Here is a 23,061-nt window from a genome sequence, read left to right as displayed (position 1 = left end):
ACTGCAGTAAAAAAAAAGGGCTGCACCTCCGTGGAAACAGCGCAAGCATTGCTAGTGGGAGAGACCTGAAAACAGTCACCAGGCCGTATATGAGAAAGAAAAATCTTTGAGAACTCATTTAACAAAATTGGAAAACCCTGGAATCTAAATGTGCAACATGAGCAAATGTAACTAACGTGGAGCCTCTATGTGACACATAAATATCGCATTCTTATAACCGGTGCCTCCCTCCCCTCTATAGGCTGCTCGGTGTTCAGCAGCCAAAATGTGATGTTCTTTTTGCAGTAAAGCAAACGTTTGCGTGTATTTTTGGTGAAATCCTAAATTCAAGATGCAGAACAAATATTTTGATACAATTTTAAAATGTCTAATGGCAGCACAGTAATGATCTTTACTACTGAGACTAAATCGAGCTTAAACAAAAGGATGATCACTGAGCAAGGCCAGTGAGCTCAGGTACTTTCTCAGTACGGCCCCCCACCATGGACCGGCTCTTGTCACACACTAACTTTGAAGACATTATGAGCGAGGGACTATGAGGGAAGGGCACTGGCATCATATCAATACATAAATGCCCCTTACCTTCGGCGTTTTAAACCTAAATAGGAATTTAATCCGCTGCTTTTCCATTGTAACCCGTCCAGCAGCCGTCTTGTGTGACTCACACAGCTTCTCGTTGCTTTTGAATGACGCCAAACGTCATTTAGGCTTTACACCTTTGGGCTTGTTGGCGGTTCGGGGAGCCGGCGCCTTTTCTCCACGCCGTAGGCTCTGACGCTTCAAAAGAGTGGCTGCAAATCGGCCAATCACAGCCTGACTTGAAAAAAATTTTCACTCCTCCTTTGTGTGCCGTCAGGCCTTTACTGAAGCCTCGCTAGAGTTGCTGTGCTTCACTCTATCAAGGTAAAACAGAATTACTGTCCACATACTGGGCTATGACTTGGATGTGTCCATGTTTTATATGGCTGGAAACCCTGTGTGGGATTTTCTTTTTTTAGGCGATTGTGGAAATTTGAGAAAAAATAAATTGTTTTGCATCTTCATTTATTTCTTAAGCAGGGAGGGTTTGTATGTCGTTAGGTTGCCACGGGCTGAATAGTCGGTTTGGAGCTGGACACTGGAGATCTGGAGATCAAGAGAGTATTTGTTCTACCCATTCATTTCCATCAACAAGAGATTCTTGATTGGGTTAAATACCGATTTAAAAAAAATGTGTGACGGTATTTTCAGATTCATGTTGATGTGCTGTCATAGCAACCAGCCATGAGCAGAGCCAGTGCACGAACCGATGGCAGGTCACGTATGACAAAGGCCCATTCATGTTACACTCTGGCCTGTTTGTTTGGCCTCTGCTCCGAAAACGGCATACCCTTTGATAAAAAAGGAATATTTCTGGAACTACTTTGTTCATCTGGAAAATGTTTGCAGTGTGTTCTAAAGCGTAGTGCCACTCACCCAAAGAGGTCATAGAGAAACTACAGTATTAGCAATATAATATCCACCGAAAAACCTTGAATGAGCCGTGAGGGAGCACTTTGGAGATAAAATAACCAGCGAGTTGTGTAAACTAAGGATTACCTGCACAGTTCAAACATCATCTACTATCAAATGAGTCTGCCAGCAACTGATGGAGGTTATAAAGAAGTGTGGTCTGGTCAGTTTGGTCTAGTTTTCTAGTGTGCTGCTCTGGTAACGATACAAGTGAAGCATGAATGAGGTGAATGAACAGGATTGCTTAGTAATGTTCGGCTGTGGCTCTTATAAAGGATGGAGCAGGTTCCTTTGAGCTCCACCGTAATGCCTTCAAGCTGCATTTAGTAAAAATCCGTATTGTAAAATGGTATTTAAATGAAATCTTATAAAATTACATTTTTAGTGAGAAACTTGAAGAACTACATTTCTTTGATGGAGATGGCGACATAACCAGTTATTAGTGATGAATTATGAACTGTTTGACTCTAATCAGCTCATAATACATTAAAAGAATATTGTGAGCATTTTTGTTTTAATATGAATTGTTTGTTCCCATGAATATCACCACTCTAGATGAATTAGACTAAGCAAAAGTAAATTATTTATTTAGAATGATAATAGTTAAATAGTAATATTAACCTATTACAGATGAACTAAAAAGTGAAAAACTTTTTATTTTATTAGATCAAATCCGTACTGAACATTTGCCATGCTTGCTCTCACAATCCTCAGCTTATGAAACTATCACCAAGTCACTACGACATAAAATCATGACTCTGCCACAAACGCTCCACAATCCAACAAGCTGCATTGAAACTCATGAGTGTGTAGTTATAATCTCATCATCATAAATCAAACTGCCAACCGCGCAGCAGCTTTTATGACACACACACACACACACACACACACACACACACACACACACAAACACACACACACACACACACGTGGACGCCACAGACCACAGTGTGGCTGCGGGCGATTTCGTCTCCCAATGTGTCAGCTCAAAAATAAGCATTAAAGCTGAGCGCCGTTAGAACACAACCGCAGCCTCTCTCTCAGCATCAGCCGAGCGCTGCAGTCGGTGTGTGTGCCTCAGCTGGACACGACCCCCCCCCCCCCCCCCCCCCCCAGCACGCTGCCCGTCACATTTCATGAGCCATGAACAAGATTAAAACATACAAAACTCTCTTTGGTCTATGCTACTGGCGGGTCTGCCCGTGTGTAGTATGTTTATAATTGCGTCATTGTGGTTTGTTATTGATCTCGATCGCTATTGCTGATCAATAAACTGAATATCAGAGTGTGTCTGAGGCAGCACTTCTTCTCAGGGAACAGTAGAGCGATTAACCACTACGACGCAGGTAAAACGTGACGACCGGATCACGCGAACAAGAAAACACTTTTCTTCATTCCACAATAACGTGGCACGGCTGCGCGGCAGGAGGTAAGGAGCGCTTGGTTTTGATCTCAGTGTAGACAGGAGTGAGAAGGAGCAATGCAGAGACTGAAAAAAGACACACACAAAAAGGGAGGAATTGCGTTAAATGAGTTACAACCACAAATGTAGCCTCGGATCGAGCTGCTGAGACGCTGACAGACGAGAGCTGGTCACGCTACATGCCCACATGTTGCATTTATTCAACCCGGGCACAATCGTGACACACGGAGGCCACTTCTCCCTCAGTCTGATTGAATCCAGACTAAAGGATTGGAGGAAAACAGGAGGCCTCGTTCATTGCTTTGGCTTTCCTGATCTTACATCATTTCAGGGGTTAGTGGGGTATTTAGCAGAAACTAATTAGAATGTATCAAAGCAGAAACAGCATTAGCTCTTCGGTCCTACAGGCATTTTATTTTGCGGTTGGATGATCCTTTTGGTCTTTGCCACACTTTTAAATCACTTTCACTCGCCAATCCTAGGCAGACAAATAAAGATCGACAAAAAGAAAGAGAGTGACTAAATAACTGAAACGTTCCTTTTGTTAACCTTATGATAGAGATGTACATAAAGGTCGTTTGATAGAATTGATTGAATCTTTAACATACCATCAACATATTTCAAATTTAAGAGCATTACTATAACTATTGTTACAATTATTATATAATACATATGTCGTTTTAATCTGTCCAAAAGGAAAACAGTTTTGCACATTTACATTTACGGTACCACAGCATCTCTCTTGCTTTACTGCAAAACACTGTTGCACTTTCACACGCATTATGTGCACCAGTAGTTTATACAGTAGAAGTTCCAGGCTCTGAACATCCTTCATACCTCATTCAAGTCTTCCAGATATTTTGCAATCCATATTTTTCTTCCATAATCTCAATTTTGATTATGAAGAGTAATTGGATACATCGATTGAAATATCATATATATATATATATATATATATATATATATGATATTTCAATCGATGTATCCAATTACTCTATATATATATATATATATATATATATATATTACTCCAATATATATATATATATATATAGTATCAATTGCTTGTTGATTTTTTTAGCTTTCCAACTCAACACTTTCTGATAAAGACCCTGAAGGCCTCATTAGTCCACTTTGTTTCCAGCCGGTGGGGCTTCAATGCTGTTGACCTGTCTGTTGCACTCAACAAACCCTGAGGAAAGTTTACTTTGGACGGCTGTTTGGGTCTCAATAAATTGGTAGCGACCTTGTTAGCCGTCAGTTCATTATAACGTGATCTGACAACGACTAATGTCAAAGTACATTCATAAAACTCTTAAATTGATCCATGTATTTTGAGGGAGATTAGTAAAACTAATTATTTCCCCAATAATAAAGGTCTTAAATCAGTATTCTGGAAAGCGTTAGGTTTCAAATTTAGCTTTTCATTTAAAAGAATCAATGAATGTGGGCTCTATAAAACATCCCGGTTGAACCGGTCAAGTTAAGTAGCTTTACAATAAATATAGCTGCACAAACATTTTAATTCAGTTCAGTCAATTATTTTTGTCTAACCCAACGTCCCCAATTTTCCTCAGAGATCTTTGCAATCTGTTGATATAAAACATCTCCTGTCCCGGAGCCCGCCCATCAGCAAAGGAACAGCTCCCCCCAACAAAGGAAGAAAGCTTAGGGAGGCCGAGGACGGATCCCTCTATCAGGATGGGCCGGAGAGGGAAACCGGTGAGAGAAAATACACAAATACCTCTGTAGGTGTCGTGATCGTGAATTTGTTCAGTGTCGCCAAGAGGCTGAGTAGAGGAGGTGAATTGCGGACGCTTACTGCGGTTCTCTAGTTTTAATTTTGGTGCATTATACATTCTTTTAACGGTCGACAAAATATGTGACTCCCTCTCACACCCCCTCTCCTTCCATTTCCCCAAACTAAACTGTGGACACACCTTTATGCCCGTTGACACCAAACACTTGACACTTAACACTTGACTCAACTAACGTAAAGAAAAGGGGCGTACCAGGCGACACCTGGCTCCTACAGTCTCCATTTATCCACAGAACTGGTTCATTTTGGAGTGACCCAATCAAGCGTAATCTCAAAGCAAATCTTTTAGCTGCAGTGTTTGGGACCCCCGGGGTTTTGGGGCATTGGAGCAACTTCCACTTTTACTGATTGCTGCTACTTCAAGCAGCGGAGAGGCTTACTAGCTCTACCTCAACGGAGAGCATTTCCACAGGCAGCTTGGGAAAGCAGGAAGCGGCGGTGTTGGGTTCAGATCGCCATGCGAGTATAATGCATTTAGATCCTTTCATCTGTTGATACTTTTATTTGTAGGTAGACTTGGAGGCAACAGGATAAGCACGATAAAAGTCCCAGAGGCTGCAAATTGGTAAGCACAAAATAAAATAAGTAAATACTAAAGCATCTGTGCACTGTTGCTATAGTTTGTTTCACACTATGCGACTGCATACCTCCGTCTAGAAGGAAGAAGCTGAAGCTCACTGTGCAACGAGAGGGGGGGGAGGTATAGTGTCAAAATCCCTCAAGTAGCTTAAATACAGGCTTTTCGTGTGACTGGAGGACATTTTGTTCAGTGCATTGATCTAATACAGTATATGAGCAATTGTCTGCAAATAACTAAATAACACATTCATAATAATGTTACCTGATTTGAGAATCAGCATGTGTTAGTTCCGGGTTTTTTTAAGTATTCAGAGCATTTTTATAGTATTTCCAACAAACTCATCTAACCCCAGTGTCCAGTCTGGTGGGCTTCGGGCAGTGAGCTAAACAGTGTGTATGGTGGTCCCCAACCACCCTGTGCCATTTGGTACCCGGCCGCACCACAGAAAGAATAAATATTTTATTTTTTAATTGAACCGGATACTCTACTAATTACGTGCGCTCGTCCCTCTTGACATATCTCCCGAGCAACACAGGCGTCACTCCTCGCTGCGCACGGCGAGAATCTTATTTAGTTACAGTGAAATACTTTCACAGTTGGTCTAAACACAATAATTCCTCAATTAGAAGGTATATGCATTATGAAAAATCTCTTAATGAACTAGTTCAATTTCTAACATTGACAAAGTTCAATGTTCAGGATTCCTCAGTCGTTTAGTTCAAAGCTACAGTGTGCAGATGCAGCGACATCTAGTGGTGAGGCCGCAGATTGCAACTGACTGAATACCCTTCGATTCATTCCTCCCTTTCCAAGCGTGTGGAGAAGCGATGGTGGCCTTCAGCTCACAGACATGAACTACCCTCTCGAGAGGCTGTGTTTGGTTTGTCTGTACTGGGCTAACACTTTTGTATATGTCCCTGGTGTTTAGAGTGCATAAAGAAAAGAAATAGTGCAAGCTGACAACTAACAGGTATCTAGTTGGTCCACAGCCACAAATGTGGTCATTCTGGCTCCAGAAAAAAAAAGGTACAAAATGCCAAACTCAAGGCTCCAAAACGGTAGCAACAAAGCAGAGTGTGACATCAAATAGCAGCATGTCTACATGCTGTCCACATTGGTCCGTTCACTAAGCAGTGTATTTTTCAGTGTGTCACACTTTCAATGTTCGTCAATATTGGATGCATCGATGGCCTGTGCATCTGCTGGACTAATGGAAGGACAGACTACATGTTTACCCATATCCAGGTTACTCATATCACTACATCGTTTTAACAATATCCTATGGGGTTACTGGAGAAACAGAATAGGGCCCGATCAGGGTCCATATAGAGTTACAAAACCATGATTCTAGTGAGCATTCATTTCCAACCATGATTTAAAGCAACAACAAATATTCCAGTAAACACAGCTGGATGTACCCAGAATCCTCCTGTATGTAACTGAATCCCTTTGAGCTTAGACATTATACTCCAATAACATAGGCTTGCATAATGTGAGCCCAATCTCCCCTGAAAGGTAAGACAAGTCTGTTTCTTTCTGAATTCAAAAGGCCGAAGGAAAGGAGAGCGTATTGCATACAGCTCACAGAGGCCCAGTGTCCTCCTCAGCCTTTGTGCCGCCTCGATGCAAGAAAACAACAACGCTGACCACTGCAGACGGCCAGAGGACGACTCATCACAAGCACAATCTCTCCAAACAGGGTTCACTTGTATGATATCAGTCCAAAACACAACCTGCTCTCAACTTCTTAGCGCGATTTCTGCCCCGGTAAAGAATTCCCTCATTAAAAACCTAGAGGGGAAGAAATGGATGCGCTGAGACACAACATAGAGGTTTCATTTTCAGCGTTGCATATAAACTAGAGAAGTGCTTCTCATCACCTTCTCATCAAAGCGGAGAGAAGTTCATGAGAATAAATCGGGAGACCAAGATGACTCACAGTGCCAAAAGCCACTTTGAAAACCCAGAAGGTCAGCTACGTGATCAACCTTTAGATTGTGTTCTTTTTGCCCCATAGAATGCTAAATGCTATGTGTGAGGGTAATATCAATTACCAGGAATGTTGCTGTATCCAGGAATGTCAGTCAGTCAGTCCCTGTGTCAATCAAAAGTCAGTCTTTGGATTGACACAGGGAGGTTCCTTTAACTTCAATGATTGCATTCAGGCTCTTTTCAATGGAAATGTCTGGCACATTTCACCAACGGGGCGATTCAAAGTGCTTCACATGGGGCGAGTATTGGTTACAGTTGAATTACGTTACAGTTATGAGTTGGAGTGGTGTGTTCAAGCGTCTGGTGCAATGTAGATTTGGTCCAGCTGTTTGAAGGAGACATTTGAAGGTGCTGTTTAATTGACACATATCACACATCGGGGAAACTGCTAATGACAAAGTGATTTTACTATTAAAAATAGACTTGTTTACATGCTCTCAATATGTCTTCTGGTTTATTTACTTTATGTTTTATATCTTTAATTGTATTACCTTCTGTTTAATTACTTTTGGTTCGATTTGTATAATGTTTTAATACTATATTATATTCACCTTTATTCATGGGAGAACACAAAATTGTCCTTATTGTGTATAAAACGTGCTAAAAGTTCAATTGTTAGAACGTAAACAGAGATGACTTCTCTAATTGTTTCATCTTGTGGTGCTTTTGGCTACGCTCCAGTTTGTTGTGTGTGTGTGTGTTTCCATCGACATGGACTACGATAGGGAAACTGTTTGTGAGGGGTTTGACCCCCCCCCCCATGATAGCATGGACCGTAGGAGGAAGCACTCCTCCCCGGCAGAACCACTGACCTGGTCGTCATACTTGTAGGTCAGAAGCTGATCTTCTGTAGCGTCCTCCATGAAGCTGCCCTGAGGGGAGAGGGCGAACTCGGGCAGGAACACTGCTCTCTGGGGCTGACTCTGTGCACGCACACACACACACACACACACACAGTTTCAGTCTATCATCATCCCTGTGATGTCAATTATATTAAGGAGGATGGTAACAAAAATGTGAGAAATTCAAAAATCTTCCCCATGTAGTTCATTACTTACAATGAGAAATTGTATCACACACACACAAGGTAAGTGCTTTCATGTGCAAATAGGGTGATGTCATCAACTCATCGTACTCATTTACATTCATTTTCAGAACTTTTAGTCAAAAAAATGATTCCATTTTGTTGACACATTAAACAGGTTTTCGAAAAGGCATTTTAAAAATCTCTTTTCTGCGCTCCATTAATCTGAAGAAAAACGGTCGATCCGGTCTTCTAAACAGAGGGTGTGAGATCATCTCCCCCAACAGGCCGGGACCCCCCCCCTTCCCTCTCGCAGCCTCAATCTCACCAACTCACAGGAGACCAAAGCTCTGCTCATTCTTCATCAATTCTGCTCCGCTCGACTATTTCCTTTTCATTTGGCTGTCACGCACCCGCAAAGACTGGTGAGCCTGTATGCATCACACTGGATTTTTGAATGATCAGCATATTCCAAAGACACGGGAGGGAGGGGGGGGGCAGAGCCGGGCCCGGGACAGGAGCAACCGGCATCTGGCATTTGGAGGACTCCCCAGACGATCCGGCGTTGAGATTAGCAGAAGTGGAGACTCCTGCATGCTTTTAGAGACACTTAGAGACACGCAGCAGAAGGGACGCTGCCGTGTGTCTCCCTGAGGAGTGTCTACCCTTCATCCCCCAGTAGCCAAGTGTCCCCTACGAGAGGCCCGCAGCAGCTGGAATACGGGACAGCGCGTTGCACGTCATGTTACCACGGCAACATGGTTACACGTTACGTATTATATTTTGTCCATGTTAGCTCCTCCAGGCTCTCGCCCAAGAAGATGAGAAGCCAAATGACATTTTTACTCGTTTGTGTCGCCCTCGAAAAAACTAAATAAGGACAAATGTGTGATGAATAACACAACTGTGTGATATGGCCAAAAAGAAGACAGAACACGGCCACGAACTTCTCTCGATTATTCCGGTATTTCAACAACACTCTTCTGCTTTCTATCGTAACACACACGTGGAGGCGCATTCTAACAGGGTAGTAGAAACTAAATATGATGACAGACAATTGAAGCCTAATTAAAAAAGCAAATAGAATACATGAACATTTGTTAGTGTCCTTCACCGTATTGATATTGACGTCTTTACTTACATGGTGCCTGCAGTGTGTCCCCAGTCCAAATATACCAAACATCCATCTACACATCCATCTATTTGTGGGGGTTTTTTAAAAGATTTTTATGGACAATATTTCATTGGAGTCACTTCTGAATTGCCCAACCTCACTGTCATTACTACCCAAGACACGATGCCTGTAAACAGGGATGTCTTGATATGTATGTTGATAACATTGGCAGAGAAAATATCAAGGTTTTCCGGTTTTCCCTTCACGCATCCTTTTACCTTGTTCCACTCGTCAATTAGTGTTTCCCATTGATGGATTAAATAAACTAAAGTGTGTGGCAGCTTCTCTCTGCGTGCATTTCCTCTGCCGCCGTCTATTTACTTGTTGTCACAACTGCTTCAATGACAAAGTAAATGTTTGATGATGCAATCTGTGTCATTTAATCTCTGACTCTGTCATCTCTGACATTCCTCTCATTTGAATTCCATCCATCTGACCCCACCGTTTAGCGGCATACACTCCTCCCTGCTCCCTCTGATCAAATGAGCAGTATTAATTATGCCGCACCATTTCTATCATATGCTGCTTTTATTAACTATACGTTAAATAAGATCTAGTGTGATTCACATATGTTATCCTAACATTTTTATCACAATATATGGCACTTTATAACCTGCTTTTGCAGCTCTCTTTGGCGCTGCACACCAAGAACGGAGACCTAAAGTGGCGTCTGAAAGGGGCCGTGTTTGTCCCCCCAACGGGGGGGGCCCGTGTGTCCATACAAGGCCACACACACAGCGGCAGTAAGTCAGCCTGCTGTGGAGCAGTGGAGCGCTTTCCTGATTGAGTTTACACACCAGTGGAAGGACAGTGTCACCCTGCCAGCTCCCTGGGGGAGGAAGGGGGGGGGGGGTCGCATAGGATCACCGAATAGCTTCAAGGGAGCCGATACCGAGGTAATAATACAAGGAGGGTAACTCCCCCCTCCGTCCCAGGGGCCAGCACACTGTACCGGAGATTACTCGCTCCAGCCGCTGGAGGAGGCGCAGAGGCGCGAGTTGTTCACATGGAGACGGATGTAATGTTGTTTGCCGATTACGAAGACTTACGCCGGAGTTCTGGAACATGTTCTTGGTCAGAAAATGTCTGAGGATTCAGTCATTCCCCGCTAGAGCACTGACTGGAGAACGGGATTGATTGACAGGTTCACTCACTGCTCACGTCCTTTTTGTCCTGCGGTTTCTTTCATTGTCCTATTTGAAGAATAACACCGCTTTCAAATGGGAATCAATGCACAAAAATGCATTTGAACAAATCAACTAACTATTGTCTTGTTGGCTGCAAAGGAACAGCACACATCTACACGGCTCACGGCGACGACACAACGGCTGATTGAGATTCATTCATGTCGTTATTACGATAAGTGTGCGTTAACAGCCGTTTCATTTTGTTCGCTGTCACACACGACAGCGGCGTGTGCGTGGGGAGTCGCAGCCTGATACCTGCATCCCGCTTACTGACCCACATGATGTCACCCGGGTCATCAGCCTGAGCTTAGGAGTGCAGGTTCATAAAACGTCTACAAAACGCTCTGTTGCATTATGGGAAATGTCCCACCCTGTGTTTTTGGAGTCCCTCGCTAACAGCAGCATGAACAACATTGAACTGCATCGCTCTCTAAATAAACCCGGTGAATTTTCTCTTCCCGTCAACACGTAACACAGATCAGTTTGTCCTTCATTTAATTCAGCAGAACATGCCGACTACCGTAACGTAATCCCCCCCCCTCATTATAGAGGCTGAAAGAGTGGGATGAAAGGCTTTGATCTCATCACGGCTAAATATACAGGATCTATTCTGACCCTCGGCCGTCCACCACTGGAGTTCACACTACGCGCTGACGTGGCTACTGGGGTCCAGGGCGCACAAAGAGGAGCAACGGTTATTCTTTTTGGAAATCGGAAAACTTTGATACAATTTGTCAATCAATTTATCTGATGCAAAAGCCGACACTCGACCACTCGCGTGGTCCGAGACGCTTTCCTCTTGCCGGGAACAAAGACGGAATGGAAATGTATGATTCTTCTTGTGGCTGAAGCAGCACAAGCAGCAAAGACCCAAATCCCGAGCGCGGATTAAATAAAGCTACTTTGACCAAGAAATACTTTAAAAAAGGTACAAAGTGCAGCTGGCGGGCTACTGGGAAACAAAACGTCTTATAAAACCAACAGTGACACAAATGCTTTCCTCAAGCCCAGAGACTCTGTGGAATAACAAGCACGATTCCTTCGGTAAAATACTCTCATTCTTCAGGATGAGAGTAATGAAATTAAAGTTCGGGGGACGAGAAATGCATCCGTGCAAAGGATTGTGGGTATTTTAGGAGCACAGAGGAGCCTTTGGAAAGCGCTGAAGGCCTCAGTCTTTGGTAGAATTAAAAGGAGCCTCATTGGAACATGAGATGAAGCAGCATCAGGACATTTAATCTCAAGCAGGAAACTTACTGTAACAAAAAGCCCAACAGGAGATGAATATATAAAAATAAAACATCATTTCCGCATCACTTGAAGAGTGATTATGTCAAATTCAGTTTAAACAGGGGAGGTTTATTAATAAGCTTCCTTCCTCTCCTGCACTGAAACGAATCAAATGTCCCTCCGCTGTGTTGTGTCCTAAAGAGTGTTTCAAATAGTTCCACTGTTAAATGTCCTTGTAAATACTACGGAGTAGTTGTTGTATCCTTATCTGTGTTTGCTGTAAGCGTAAAGGCGCCAGTCGCTTTAGACCTTTGCACCATAGTAGCTGTGGGATTTATTCTCCGTGATATTTTCAGTGTTTTAACCATCAAGCTAAAGTTTGAACCTGTGCCGAGTCCTACAACCTTTTTCCTGTAACAGAAATGTGCAGCAGGAGGGATTTCCAACGAGAAGGTAGATGCATTCTCTAAAGGCACGGGGGCCCATCGATTCACTGGGCTCGCGTGTCTGTATCCGCGTAAAAAGCAGCAAAGAATGGGAAAGGTCACGCTTAATGAGCGCTGCCTTTACCCGTGAGGGGGGCTTTTGTTCACGCGTGAGGAGCTTACTGTGCAACCTAAACTCCGGAGGAGTAGATGCCCCCGTTCGGTTCTGATCCATTCTGTGCACGCTGAATGTGTTTGTAAAGCTTTGCCTTAAAGATGTGTAGTGTCGCTGCGTGTTCCGCCGTGTCCACCACATCTAGCGCACTTTAGATGTAACGTAACACAGCTTACCTCTTCAGATAATTAAGAGATACTCGGAGATACGAGAACCCCGGGGAGCAGCAGAAATAGAACGCGGGTGCAGGATCAATCACTTCTTCACGGCGATCCGCTTTAAGCTGCAGCCACGTCGTGCTGACACTGCGGGTCCCAACAAGGCCGAGTGCACTAAGTGAACTCAGAGCCCTTTTAAGGCCGGAGACGGTATGTCACGGCAAGCATTCCCCCAAAATGTAGAATAGTATCAATACTTTTACTGAAGTACTTCTCTTTAAATGCTTATGGCACAGATAGACTTCCTCACTGGAGTAACATGCACTGAGAAACATTTCATGTATTTTGCATCAGTGTGGATGAAGGGATCAAATAAAGAAAAGTGTCTCAGTCACACCAGACATTGAAGAATGAAACCAATGCTACAGTGTGTTTGAATACGTAATCCCTCTAATGTTCACCAAGGGGCCACTCGTCTAGTTGTATACAAGTCTTTAAGAAAAAAGCTACACCTCTCTTGATTTATTCCCTCAGGAAACATGGTAAACATGAGTCAATGTTCCCAAGTGTTCTTCCTCACAGTGTGATGCTCCATTTGGAGCCACAGGCCCATGAAGCAGGGTGTGCTTCAGGGCGGGGCTTAACACCTCCACAGTGGACTTTCAGCTGTCACTTCCATTTCCCCCCCAAAAAAAGTCACAGACTATTAAAGCTATTGACCTTCAAACTTGGAACTGGGTAAATGAGTTAGCGGCGGCGAGGTAAGAAGGCCAGAGAGAGCGGAAAGGAACAAGTAGAAGAATGAGAGGACGCGGGGAGGTCGGGGTCCCTGGTGACGGCTCACTGCAGTTTGCGTGTTGCAGAGACCTGCAGTGATCTTTTCACTCCTCACCTTTAGCTGAAATACCAGAGCTGACGTTGGGCCTGAGCTGTGTGTGTGTGTGTGTGTGTGTGCCTGAGATCTAAACAGGCCACTCAGTCTTCTCTCCAAAAGGAAAGAAGAACCACTCATTGGTTCATTTCAGGCTCAATACAAAACACCAAATCGTTCACAATAAACGAGAGGCACATGATGCCAACATGACACATGACTTCATTTAATCTTTGTTACGGTTGTAGCTTCACGTGGTCAAAATGCTATTTTCCCTGAATTGGTTCTCGTCTGGGTTTGTGTTTCCTTAGAACAGCCCCTGAATGTGTGGAGGACTAAGGGCCAGATGATTGACACTGAAAGCCTTTTCCTGGCTGTGTTGCTAATGCCCGTCACCATCTAATGGACACAATTTGTCAAAGTTCACAGAAGCATCTACCAGTGCGCAGGCACAGGCGGTTTTTTCTTTACACTAAAAGGGGAATGAAAGATCCCCAACAATACAACAATGCACATTCTAGGCGGGTGAGCCCCTCTCTAAGTTGTGCTAGGGGCCCTAATCCTGTCCCTGATGTACACCCGCGATAAGAGTGGGATCACACACCAGTTTGTTCCCATTAGCCTTTCCTGCGCTGGGTGTTGTTAACGTGCACGACCACCGCGACCGTCTCACGCGGCGCCGTTCACCCGGGAAGCCGAGTAGATGGAAAGGCTTCAACATGCACAGGTGGCTAAGCGGCACGACAGCGTTGACTCATCGGCGCGTTGCGTGGCCGTGACTTTCTAGCTACGTGAAGGAGGTGCTTTTGTCCTTGTGGCCTCTAGGGGGGCGGTGGGGGGGTCGGGGGGGGGGGGGGGGGGGGGGGGGGGGCAGTGGCTAAAGGTTGGCAGGGTAATGAGCAATCTGCAGCGCTTTGTATTAAGGGCTCCGTAAGGAAAAGCTGAGGCCATGTACGATGCTAATTACCGCGCGGTGATGCAACATTAGCAGTGCTAATAATGGCATCGTCAACTATTTTAGTGTTAAGGTTAAAGACACTTAACAACGAGAATAACATATCGTATCGAGCCGTATCGTATGTTGTCAAATAAATTCAAACAGAAAATATATGTGTGTCATTTTTGTACATATAAAAATCACAGCCAATATTGTAACAATGTCATAATATGTAAATTAGTTACACTGAATAAATGTAAATGATACATGTTTTTGTCTTAAATTACTGTCTCATAGCAATCCGAACAAACTTGTGTTTTTCATACAACTCTTAATAATTTGTCTTAAGTGGTCTTAAACAACTGCCTATAGATCTCCCCAAATCCTAATGTAACGCAATAACACACATATAGTCTTATTAACGCATGCTATTCTTAGTCTGCGTCTTATGACGCCCTTATTACCTATGAACTAATCCTGAGAGGAGGAGGGGGGGGGGGGGGTGACATCAAACGTTACAGAAATAGCGTTGATTGTACATTCTAGAAGCAGTTCTGTCAAAGAGCACCGGTGGATTGGTCCCCAAAACAGCCTTTCAATGAAATTGTAGAACACATTGTTAGGTAACCTTAAAAAAAAGGTCACCAGAAAAGAGGCTTTTCTTGTTCTGGTTGCTCTTTCTCTCCGTGCCCTTTTCCTTCTGGTCCCTGGCTGCTCTCTGCTGCTCCACCACCTCCGTCATCATCCCTACACACAATGGCAGCAGCGCGCTGCATTCCGCGAAGCCATACCTCACCGATTGTTGGCATCACGGACAATGCTGTTTTAAGAGGAGGCTGAGAGGAAAGGCTCGGGGATCCCGCCTGGGCGGGAGGAGGAGGAGGAGGAGGAGGAGGAAGGTGGTGCTGGTGAGGGCTTCTGGCTGGGTGGGTTGAGACGGGAAAAGGACCGGCCGGTTTTGTCGACGGATTGTGTTTGAACAGCTGGGGGATGACAGGAAGGGGCTGGCACCAGGAAGGCCCGGCCGACAGGAAACCCACCAATAGGCTCTCACGTTGTCACTTCACCCGTCTTCTGCCTCGGTGTTTCCCTCTCTCCTCCACCCCTCTGCTGTCCCTCGTGGCTCCGCTCCCCTCCCGGTTTGTGCGATAATGCTGACAAACGATCTTTCTCCTCTCCGGAGACATTTCCCGCCACCACCGTGTTCTTAGTTTTAAAATGAAAGAGGTCGGTGAAAACCCAACTCCAGCCTGCACGTCTGATAAAACACCCGGACAATAAAAGGCAATCAGGCGCGATTCTGATCCTACATCAGCTTGGGATAATCCAGGTGACCGGCCGGGCGTGCACAGTACAGCACCGCCACCCCCACCCCCACCCCCTCCATCACCTCATCCACACTCAGTCACACCACTTTGTTCCAATGTACACAACACATTCCTTCACTTTTCAACATACAGCACACCATCCGTGCAACACTGTTCACCCCCAGCCCACCTGAGCAGCACCAAAAGCACCTCCCGGAGCCCGGCGACCTGTTGACTACGCCCGAACACCACGCCGGCACCATGAAGTGGTGTTCGTTCAGGATTAGCAGAAACATAAGGGAATATCTGAGCCAATTATTATCACCCGGACATAGGGCTGCACAATTAATCACGTTTTAATTGGGATTACAATTTTAGCAGTCAGCAATATTGATGTTTAAAATGCCTTCCTCAACCAACAGTCAGTAACCACCAGGTGGAGAGCAAGATGGGAGGAGTCATAATCGTGATCTCATTATTGATAAAAACAACTGTGGTCATGATGTTGGCCTCAATCCTGCAGCTCTACTCCGACAGCACTCCTCATGCAGACATCATGCCATCTCACCCACACACTGCATTGTTCAGTTAACGATACGCTGTTACATATTATCATACATGATACTCCTACAAACTAACACGATACCAACGTAAGACCAAAACAAAACCTCTGGTGTGCCTCATCACAGGCCGCTGCCTCGCCTTAGCACACGTTTATTTCAAATCCATTTTAAATCCCTGATGGTCGGCCTCATGTTTCTCAACAATAACTACACTTTTATTCCCCGATTACTCAACGATTGGATACACCAGACATGGTGTCACCACAGTGAGGAACAGAAGCTGCTTCTCTTTAGGAGCCTCGGCCTCAGTCAGTTGGAGGAGCAGCTTGTTTTTTCTTTGGGGGGGGGTTGGAGAAAAAAAGAGACTACTGTGTGCACCAAATGCCTTCCGCCCCCGGTGGGCTCACGCCGTCTTCCCTCAAAGTAGCAGTCATTTCAATTGGACTCAATGGTAATTATCTGACTGACTGGACAGCTCCTTTAGCGGCTATTTCTCATTTATTTACTGCGGTTTGCTGTAATTTTCCGGTCTCTTTTCTCTCATTTTTCATTTCAGAACGTGCCGACTGAAAGACGACACTCCACCCTCGGCCTTCTGCAAACTTTTTGCTCTTGATCCCAAATATAAACAACTCTGTTTCAGCCATGTTTATGCTGCTCGCTCCTTATTATATCATCGTTGTTCTGCTCTTCACTCGTCCCATAATGTTTTCCGAAATTAATCGGGATCCCTCCCAGGATAAATCAGTCAGCGGTGCCTCTCATTGGAAGGTCCAATGCATGACCTGGCTGGTCACAATATCGTTTTATAACATTCTGTCACGATGAAAATGGTGGTGGTGCTCTGACTTGTACAACTACATGTTGGGTTGGGAAGTGGGAATTCCAGATTCCTGCCCTTTCTGTGGGAAGTGCAATGTGATGACAAAAGTTTGGCAGAACCTCGTTATTGTTCTCATGCCAAGATCTCCGGGTACCTGGTCCGATGCCATCACAGGACGCCGTGCTGGCTCAGCATCTGCGTGTGATGACCCCCCAAAGTGACCCACCGGGGCGGGAAGAAAGGGACACATTTAAAAAGTGAAGATCTGCTGAAAGGCGGGCGAGCAGGAGAGAGCTGGTGCTTGTTTGTCATGCGACTCACCCCTCCCATCATCTTGGCTAGTGCCCTATTGTTGTTGATATGGCCCCATGTGTCTGGAATAAAGCTTAATTGTTGCCATGGTGACCGTCTTACTTATCTCCGCCGGCCACCATATAAATCATGCTGAGTCATTTCGAGTGTTCAGGAGTGCGCTGCGACCAAATCCAATCATTGCCAAAAGAATAAAGAAGCAATTCTATGTTCATGTTAAATTGTATCGGTATTTGTGATCGGAGGAATCCAGACACACACACACACACGTATGCACACAACACTCAACAACTAACTTATGTTCTCTTTATCACAGACCTAAGCTCATCCGCAAGTGTGCAATAAGGTCAGAGGCCTGTGTGTGTGTGTGACTTATTTAAAGGCAGGGTGGAACACCTGAATATCAACCTTCCCTCTGCTTTTCATTATCCTAACTTCCACCGCTCCATTTCGCTGTGAGGGGTCAGACATGCAGGATACAGCTGAGTCGGCATGGATGACGTGAGGAGGGCGCTGTGTCAATGAACGGGCCGGTGAAGGCTTCCCTCAGCTGCCAGCTCACTGCAGGTCAACTGTATGACTCCCTATCACACACACACACACACACACACACCTCACACAGCGGATTGTGTGGGAGTAAAAAGCCCCGCTACCGTTGTGTCTCTATTAGCGTGGGCATGGGGGCATGAGCCCCCGTAAGCCTGTGCGTTAAAACGCTGGTGGGAGGGGAGACGATAATGAGAAGACACGCCATTGAAATGAAAACAGCTGGAAAATAATCACCTCAAATAAATTAGCTCTGCTCAAAAGTGACCTGTAATCAAGTGTATGAATAAACATATTGCGGCCTGTGAGAACACGTGGGCGTAGAATAAAGAATACGATCTATTGATCTCGCGTGCTGCGTTTCAGCACCCTGGACAGCACACATGCACGAACCCGCTGCACACAACCACCCCGCTATCCCTCTGAGAGCGCCTTATTATTCCTCATGAATAATGAGGCATTACATCGCTTATTAGATGTGGGAAGTTTATGATGATGCATATAGAATTATTTTTAAAAAAAACTAATTTGGACGATGATTGTCGTGGCAACAGAAGAAGCTTTGAAGTATCTCTCCACTGCTCTTATATTTTCTTGTCTAAATTCTCAACCAATAGAGTGCCAGAGGCAGATCTGACCAATAGAATAACCCCTGCTTCAGATTCAAGCATGTCCCTGACTGGGAGTTTCTTTTTAAACTGGTTCATCCCCTTCCGGGTTCATTACATAGTTGGCCGTGATGCTTTTGATGGACACTGACCCGTCTTTACGTTCAATCTAGAATATTAGCCGTCGTTAGTAAATAGCATTGGTATTAAGTGGAAAGAAAATACTTCACAATTGCTTTTGTTAGGCAATAAGGGAATCAAATCAAATATATTTAATGGATCATTGGTTTATTGTTGCCACTTTAAGTCATCGTTTCATAAGCAAAAGTATTGATGAAGCTACAAAATTCTTGGCGTCCTGTCTCCTACATTATTTCCCAGGTGAAACCAGTCTTGTGGGACGTGTATGTGCCTTCTTTGAAATGATATCACGCCAGTCACAAGGTAAGTGTCTGTGCGGCAGTTTGTTTTGTGAGTGACAGTGGTCCCACTCACCTGTAGCATTGAGGAGAGCTATACACATGTCTAATTTAGTTTGTAATAAACACAGTTCAAGCTGAATTATGACTTATTTGACTTTATGATACAGGCTTCAACCGGCTTACAATAACTCAATAGATCTGCCCATGAAATTCATTTAGATTTAGCGAAAATGTTTTAGTTATGAGATACAGGCTTACTAGAAATATTTTGGTTAATAACATTAAAACTGTGATATTTACTATTATAATAAGCATCTTTATTTGGAAGCTTTTCTTCACGCACTGACCCCCCGGTTTTAATGTACAGTTCAAGCAAAGAAATCAGTGAAATACCGTCAATCCAAATAAACTTTGCTACAATATTTGACTTATTTTATGTGTTTTTGTGTATTAACGCGACAAAGAGTGGCAAATATATTAATAAGAGAATCCCAATAGTTGGTCACTAGTTATTCAAATCTACAACTTTTGCACCATTATATATTTCACTCTGTGAATCACCTTTTTTAAAAAGCTCAAATTCCAGAGTTGCTGTGTGGAGTTTATGAGCCAGAAACACTGTCCAAACCCTCATTCTTACACTCATAGCTCACCACAAAAGTCCCGGTCCTGAAAATAGACGGAAGAAATATTCCTGCCTTTATAAACAGACGCCGTCCAAATAAAGATGTTTTCTCTGGGTCCATTATGTTATGTTACATTACTGTTGTCAGGGATTAAGGAGCTGCTATATTTGCCAGAGAAATCCGCACTCATTTGTGCTTCTTATAAAGAGGTGACACTTACAACTGCAAATACACATGTAGAGAGACTACAGTGAGCTCACCTCACTACCCTGCACCTGTATTAACAATCTGATTCGGACTGGTGAGATCAAATTAGCCAACGGAGCTGACAGCCGCCGCAGTGAGCCGGCCGTGGGAGAGTGGGAGCCCTAACAAGCATTCTGTGGTGTGCTCCATGTTCATTTGATTCACCAAATTCTGTGACGATGAATAAGCTGAAATCTACAATAACTACACAAAAATAGACACACAGGTATCTGTTCGAAGTGCAGCAAGGGATCAGGAATGTGTTTCCTAAATGTCATTCAGGTGGTACATAGAGAATCAGGAATCCAGCGCATCCATCCACTCGTCCATTCATCCGTCCATCTGTCCATTCATCAATCCATCCATCCATCCATTTGTCCATCCATCTGTCGATTGATTAATCCATCCATCCAACCATCAACCTGTCTATTCCTCAATCTGTCCATCAATCCATCAATGCATCCAACCATCCGTTTGTCTATCTGTCCATTCATCAATCCATCCATCCATTGGTCCATCCATTTGTCGATTGATTAATCCATCCATCCAAACATCAACCTGTCTATTCATCAGTCCATCCATCCATCCATCCATCTATCCATTTGGTTCCATCTGTTCATCAATTAATCCATCCATCCATTCATCTGTTTATCAATCCATTCATCCATCCATCCGTCCATCCATTTTTAGTACCTGGATCGAGGGAAGTGAAAGGAAGATGAAGACAGCCCTCCAGAAGACCAATGACTCCATCTTCAACAGGAATTTCCCCAAATCTCTCTTCAAGCTTCCACCTGCGTACAGGACGTAGTGACATGAAGTTCAAACGTTCCTGCACTTGTTGACTGTGATTCCATGACACAGCTTAGTCAGTCGAGACTCTGGAACCATTAGTACATGATTTTAGGCATCATCACTTATGGCGACCTATTCTACAGTAAGGAGTGAATTGAATATGATGAACAACACAGGAAGAAATCATAATGCATGAAACAGTTGCAGAATATAAGAGTTCTTACTTTGCAATCTGAAATATATTATATGTTTTTCTAGCATCCGGCTCCAGTTACACTGCGCATGTCCCACAACCCAAAGCTTTTCCTTTAAGCCCCCCACCCAGCATCATTCTCGGCTCACTTACACGAGCGGAGGAAACAACTCAGGATTTGTTTATTAGGCCATTTTACAACTTTTACAACAGGGCCCAATGACTTATTTAATAAGTCATATGTTCACACTGGGAAGATTTATCTAAAATAAATACTGCATGTCTCTTTCTCAGTGTAATGTATAGGGGAAATTCTTTTCAGGCCCAAAGGCATCACAGAACAAACCTCGAAATTGTCATTTCACCTTTTGGCCACTATGCTAAAGTTGCTTCCAACTCCTGGGAACTTCAAACAAGGTAACATACATGTGTAGTCTCCCAGATCAGCTGGGTGTCCTTCCTTCGCATATGATGTCACACTGTGATTGGCTCTATGTGGGAGTAAACCCATTCACTGCGTGCGTTTAGAACTCATTATTTTTCTTGTAAAAAAAGTACCTCAAATGTAAAAATGAATGACTTAATTTAGAGCTAAATACAAAATAACGAGTCGAAAGGCAAATCGATGTCACCTACTCTGCATCTGATTGGCTACACAAAAGAAAGAGACAGGCCAGGGGAACTTTTGTTCCCGTAGTAGGTGGGCTACCAGTAACGGACAACATATTCATTTCATATGCAATCCCATCAAATTTACTACTCAGATTTCGAGGCTACCTATTTACTGTGTCGATTTTTGAAAATTGGCAGTTTTACTCAAATTGAAAGGAACCTAACGATTTGCTCTTGGAGGAAGCCGGCAGGCCTCTTGGCCTCTTGGCCTCCAGGCACCGCGCAGTCGGCCTGAACTCGCAGTCTCAGAAAATATTTATCAGTATTTGTCAAAACACTTTTTGTTGTTCTGATACTTGCGTACTAAAAACTGTCACACCTGGCTCGTCTAGTTTATAGAGGCACTCGCCATAACTAAGCGAACATTAACATTTAGCACCTCTTGGAAAATCATCGGTGAGTTAGTTTACTCTAGTAAATATAGCGGATCATATTGTATGTAAAGGCCAATCAAAATGAATTTTGTATTTTTGGCCCCACTTTTACTTATTAATATTAAAACATGATACAAGAATATAACTCAATAGAGCTACAATGGTCTACAGGTGAAATTATTTTAGGTTTTCTGCATTTAGAAAACATTAGTCAAGCAGTTTGAAATGTCTTCATTATTTTTCGACGTTTTAAAAATGTAAAATTAAATCATTAATGAAACAAAACCAACAGAATAGCCGCAACCCCGTGTTCAGGTCTTCATTGATACACTATTATATTTAAGAATATCACTCGCGAGCAGCAGAAATCCACCTGCACGCACCAACACCGTGCGCGTCCCCCCCTCTCATCCCGCGTGGACCACGAAGCGTGCGCAAAGACCACGGCGACTTCCCAACTTTCGAAAGGCAAGTCGACGCCTCCCGCAACGGTGCGTGTTTGGCGGAATCCCGCGGATCCGCCGCCCGGGGAGCCGGCGGGGCGCGCGTGAAGACGACGAGGCTTCCGCGAGAGAAACAAACACCTTACCTTCTGAGGGGGGGGGCTCCTGCTCCTGCGCTACCTATGCGCTCCTACGGAGATGCAACATCTGTTGTTCTCGACAGACGGTGCCGGTCTTCGCCGAGCCCCCGGTCCCGGTTCCCCCAAGCGTCCGCGGCGGGGAGGGAGGCGGAGATCGGGACGGCGGTGGTGTCGCAGGAGGCGAAGTGTCTTCAGGCTCCGGGCGGCGGACAACCCGTCAGCCTGCCGGACGCGCAACTTGCGGGCATGGGCAAGTCACACGCAGACACGCGGCTTCCGCCGGTACCTTTCAGAGTAAAACGCGTGGCAACCGAACGTGCTATGATACTATGAAACACGACAGGTTTGTGTCACAGCTCCAACCAGGGTGACATTAATCAGGAATCAGGAATCAGGAAACATTTATTACCAAAATATGCCAAACATACAAGGAATTTGTCTTGGCGGTTGGTGCGCAATAGTAGACAGACAAGACAGCAGTGCACAAGTAATAAAATAAAGTAAA

At 44.3% G+C, this 23,061-nt stretch overlaps 1 protein-coding gene across 1 annotated transcript in view; it reads right to left on the bottom strand.

Moving 5' to 3' along the window:
* The window catches only part of adamtsl3 (ADAMTS-like 3), an 88,694-nt gene extending 65,873 nt beyond the window's left edge, over positions 1 to 22,821 (bottom strand). The window contains exons 1-3 of the mRNA XM_078085278.1: positions 22,563 to 22,821; positions 20,633 to 20,733; positions 8,118 to 8,228 (exon numbers count right to left, since the gene is read on the bottom strand). Coding sequence (XP_077941404.1) covers positions 8,118 to 8,228; positions 20,633 to 20,692 — 171 coding nt within the window. The 5' untranslated portion in view covers positions 20,693 to 20,733; positions 22,563 to 22,821. The remainder of the gene's footprint in view (positions 1 to 8,117; positions 8,229 to 20,632; positions 20,734 to 22,562) is intronic.
* Between the last annotated feature and the right edge of the window lie 240 nt (positions 22,822 to 23,061).

The sequence above is a fragment of the Gasterosteus aculeatus genome, chromosome 12 (assembly GCF_964276395.1).
Source record: "Gasterosteus aculeatus chromosome 12, fGasAcu3.hap1.1, whole genome shotgun sequence".
Lineage (NCBI taxonomy): Eukaryota > Metazoa > Chordata > Actinopteri > Perciformes > Gasterosteidae > Gasterosteus > Gasterosteus aculeatus.
This window is presented reverse-complemented; position numbering and strand designations above follow the sequence as displayed.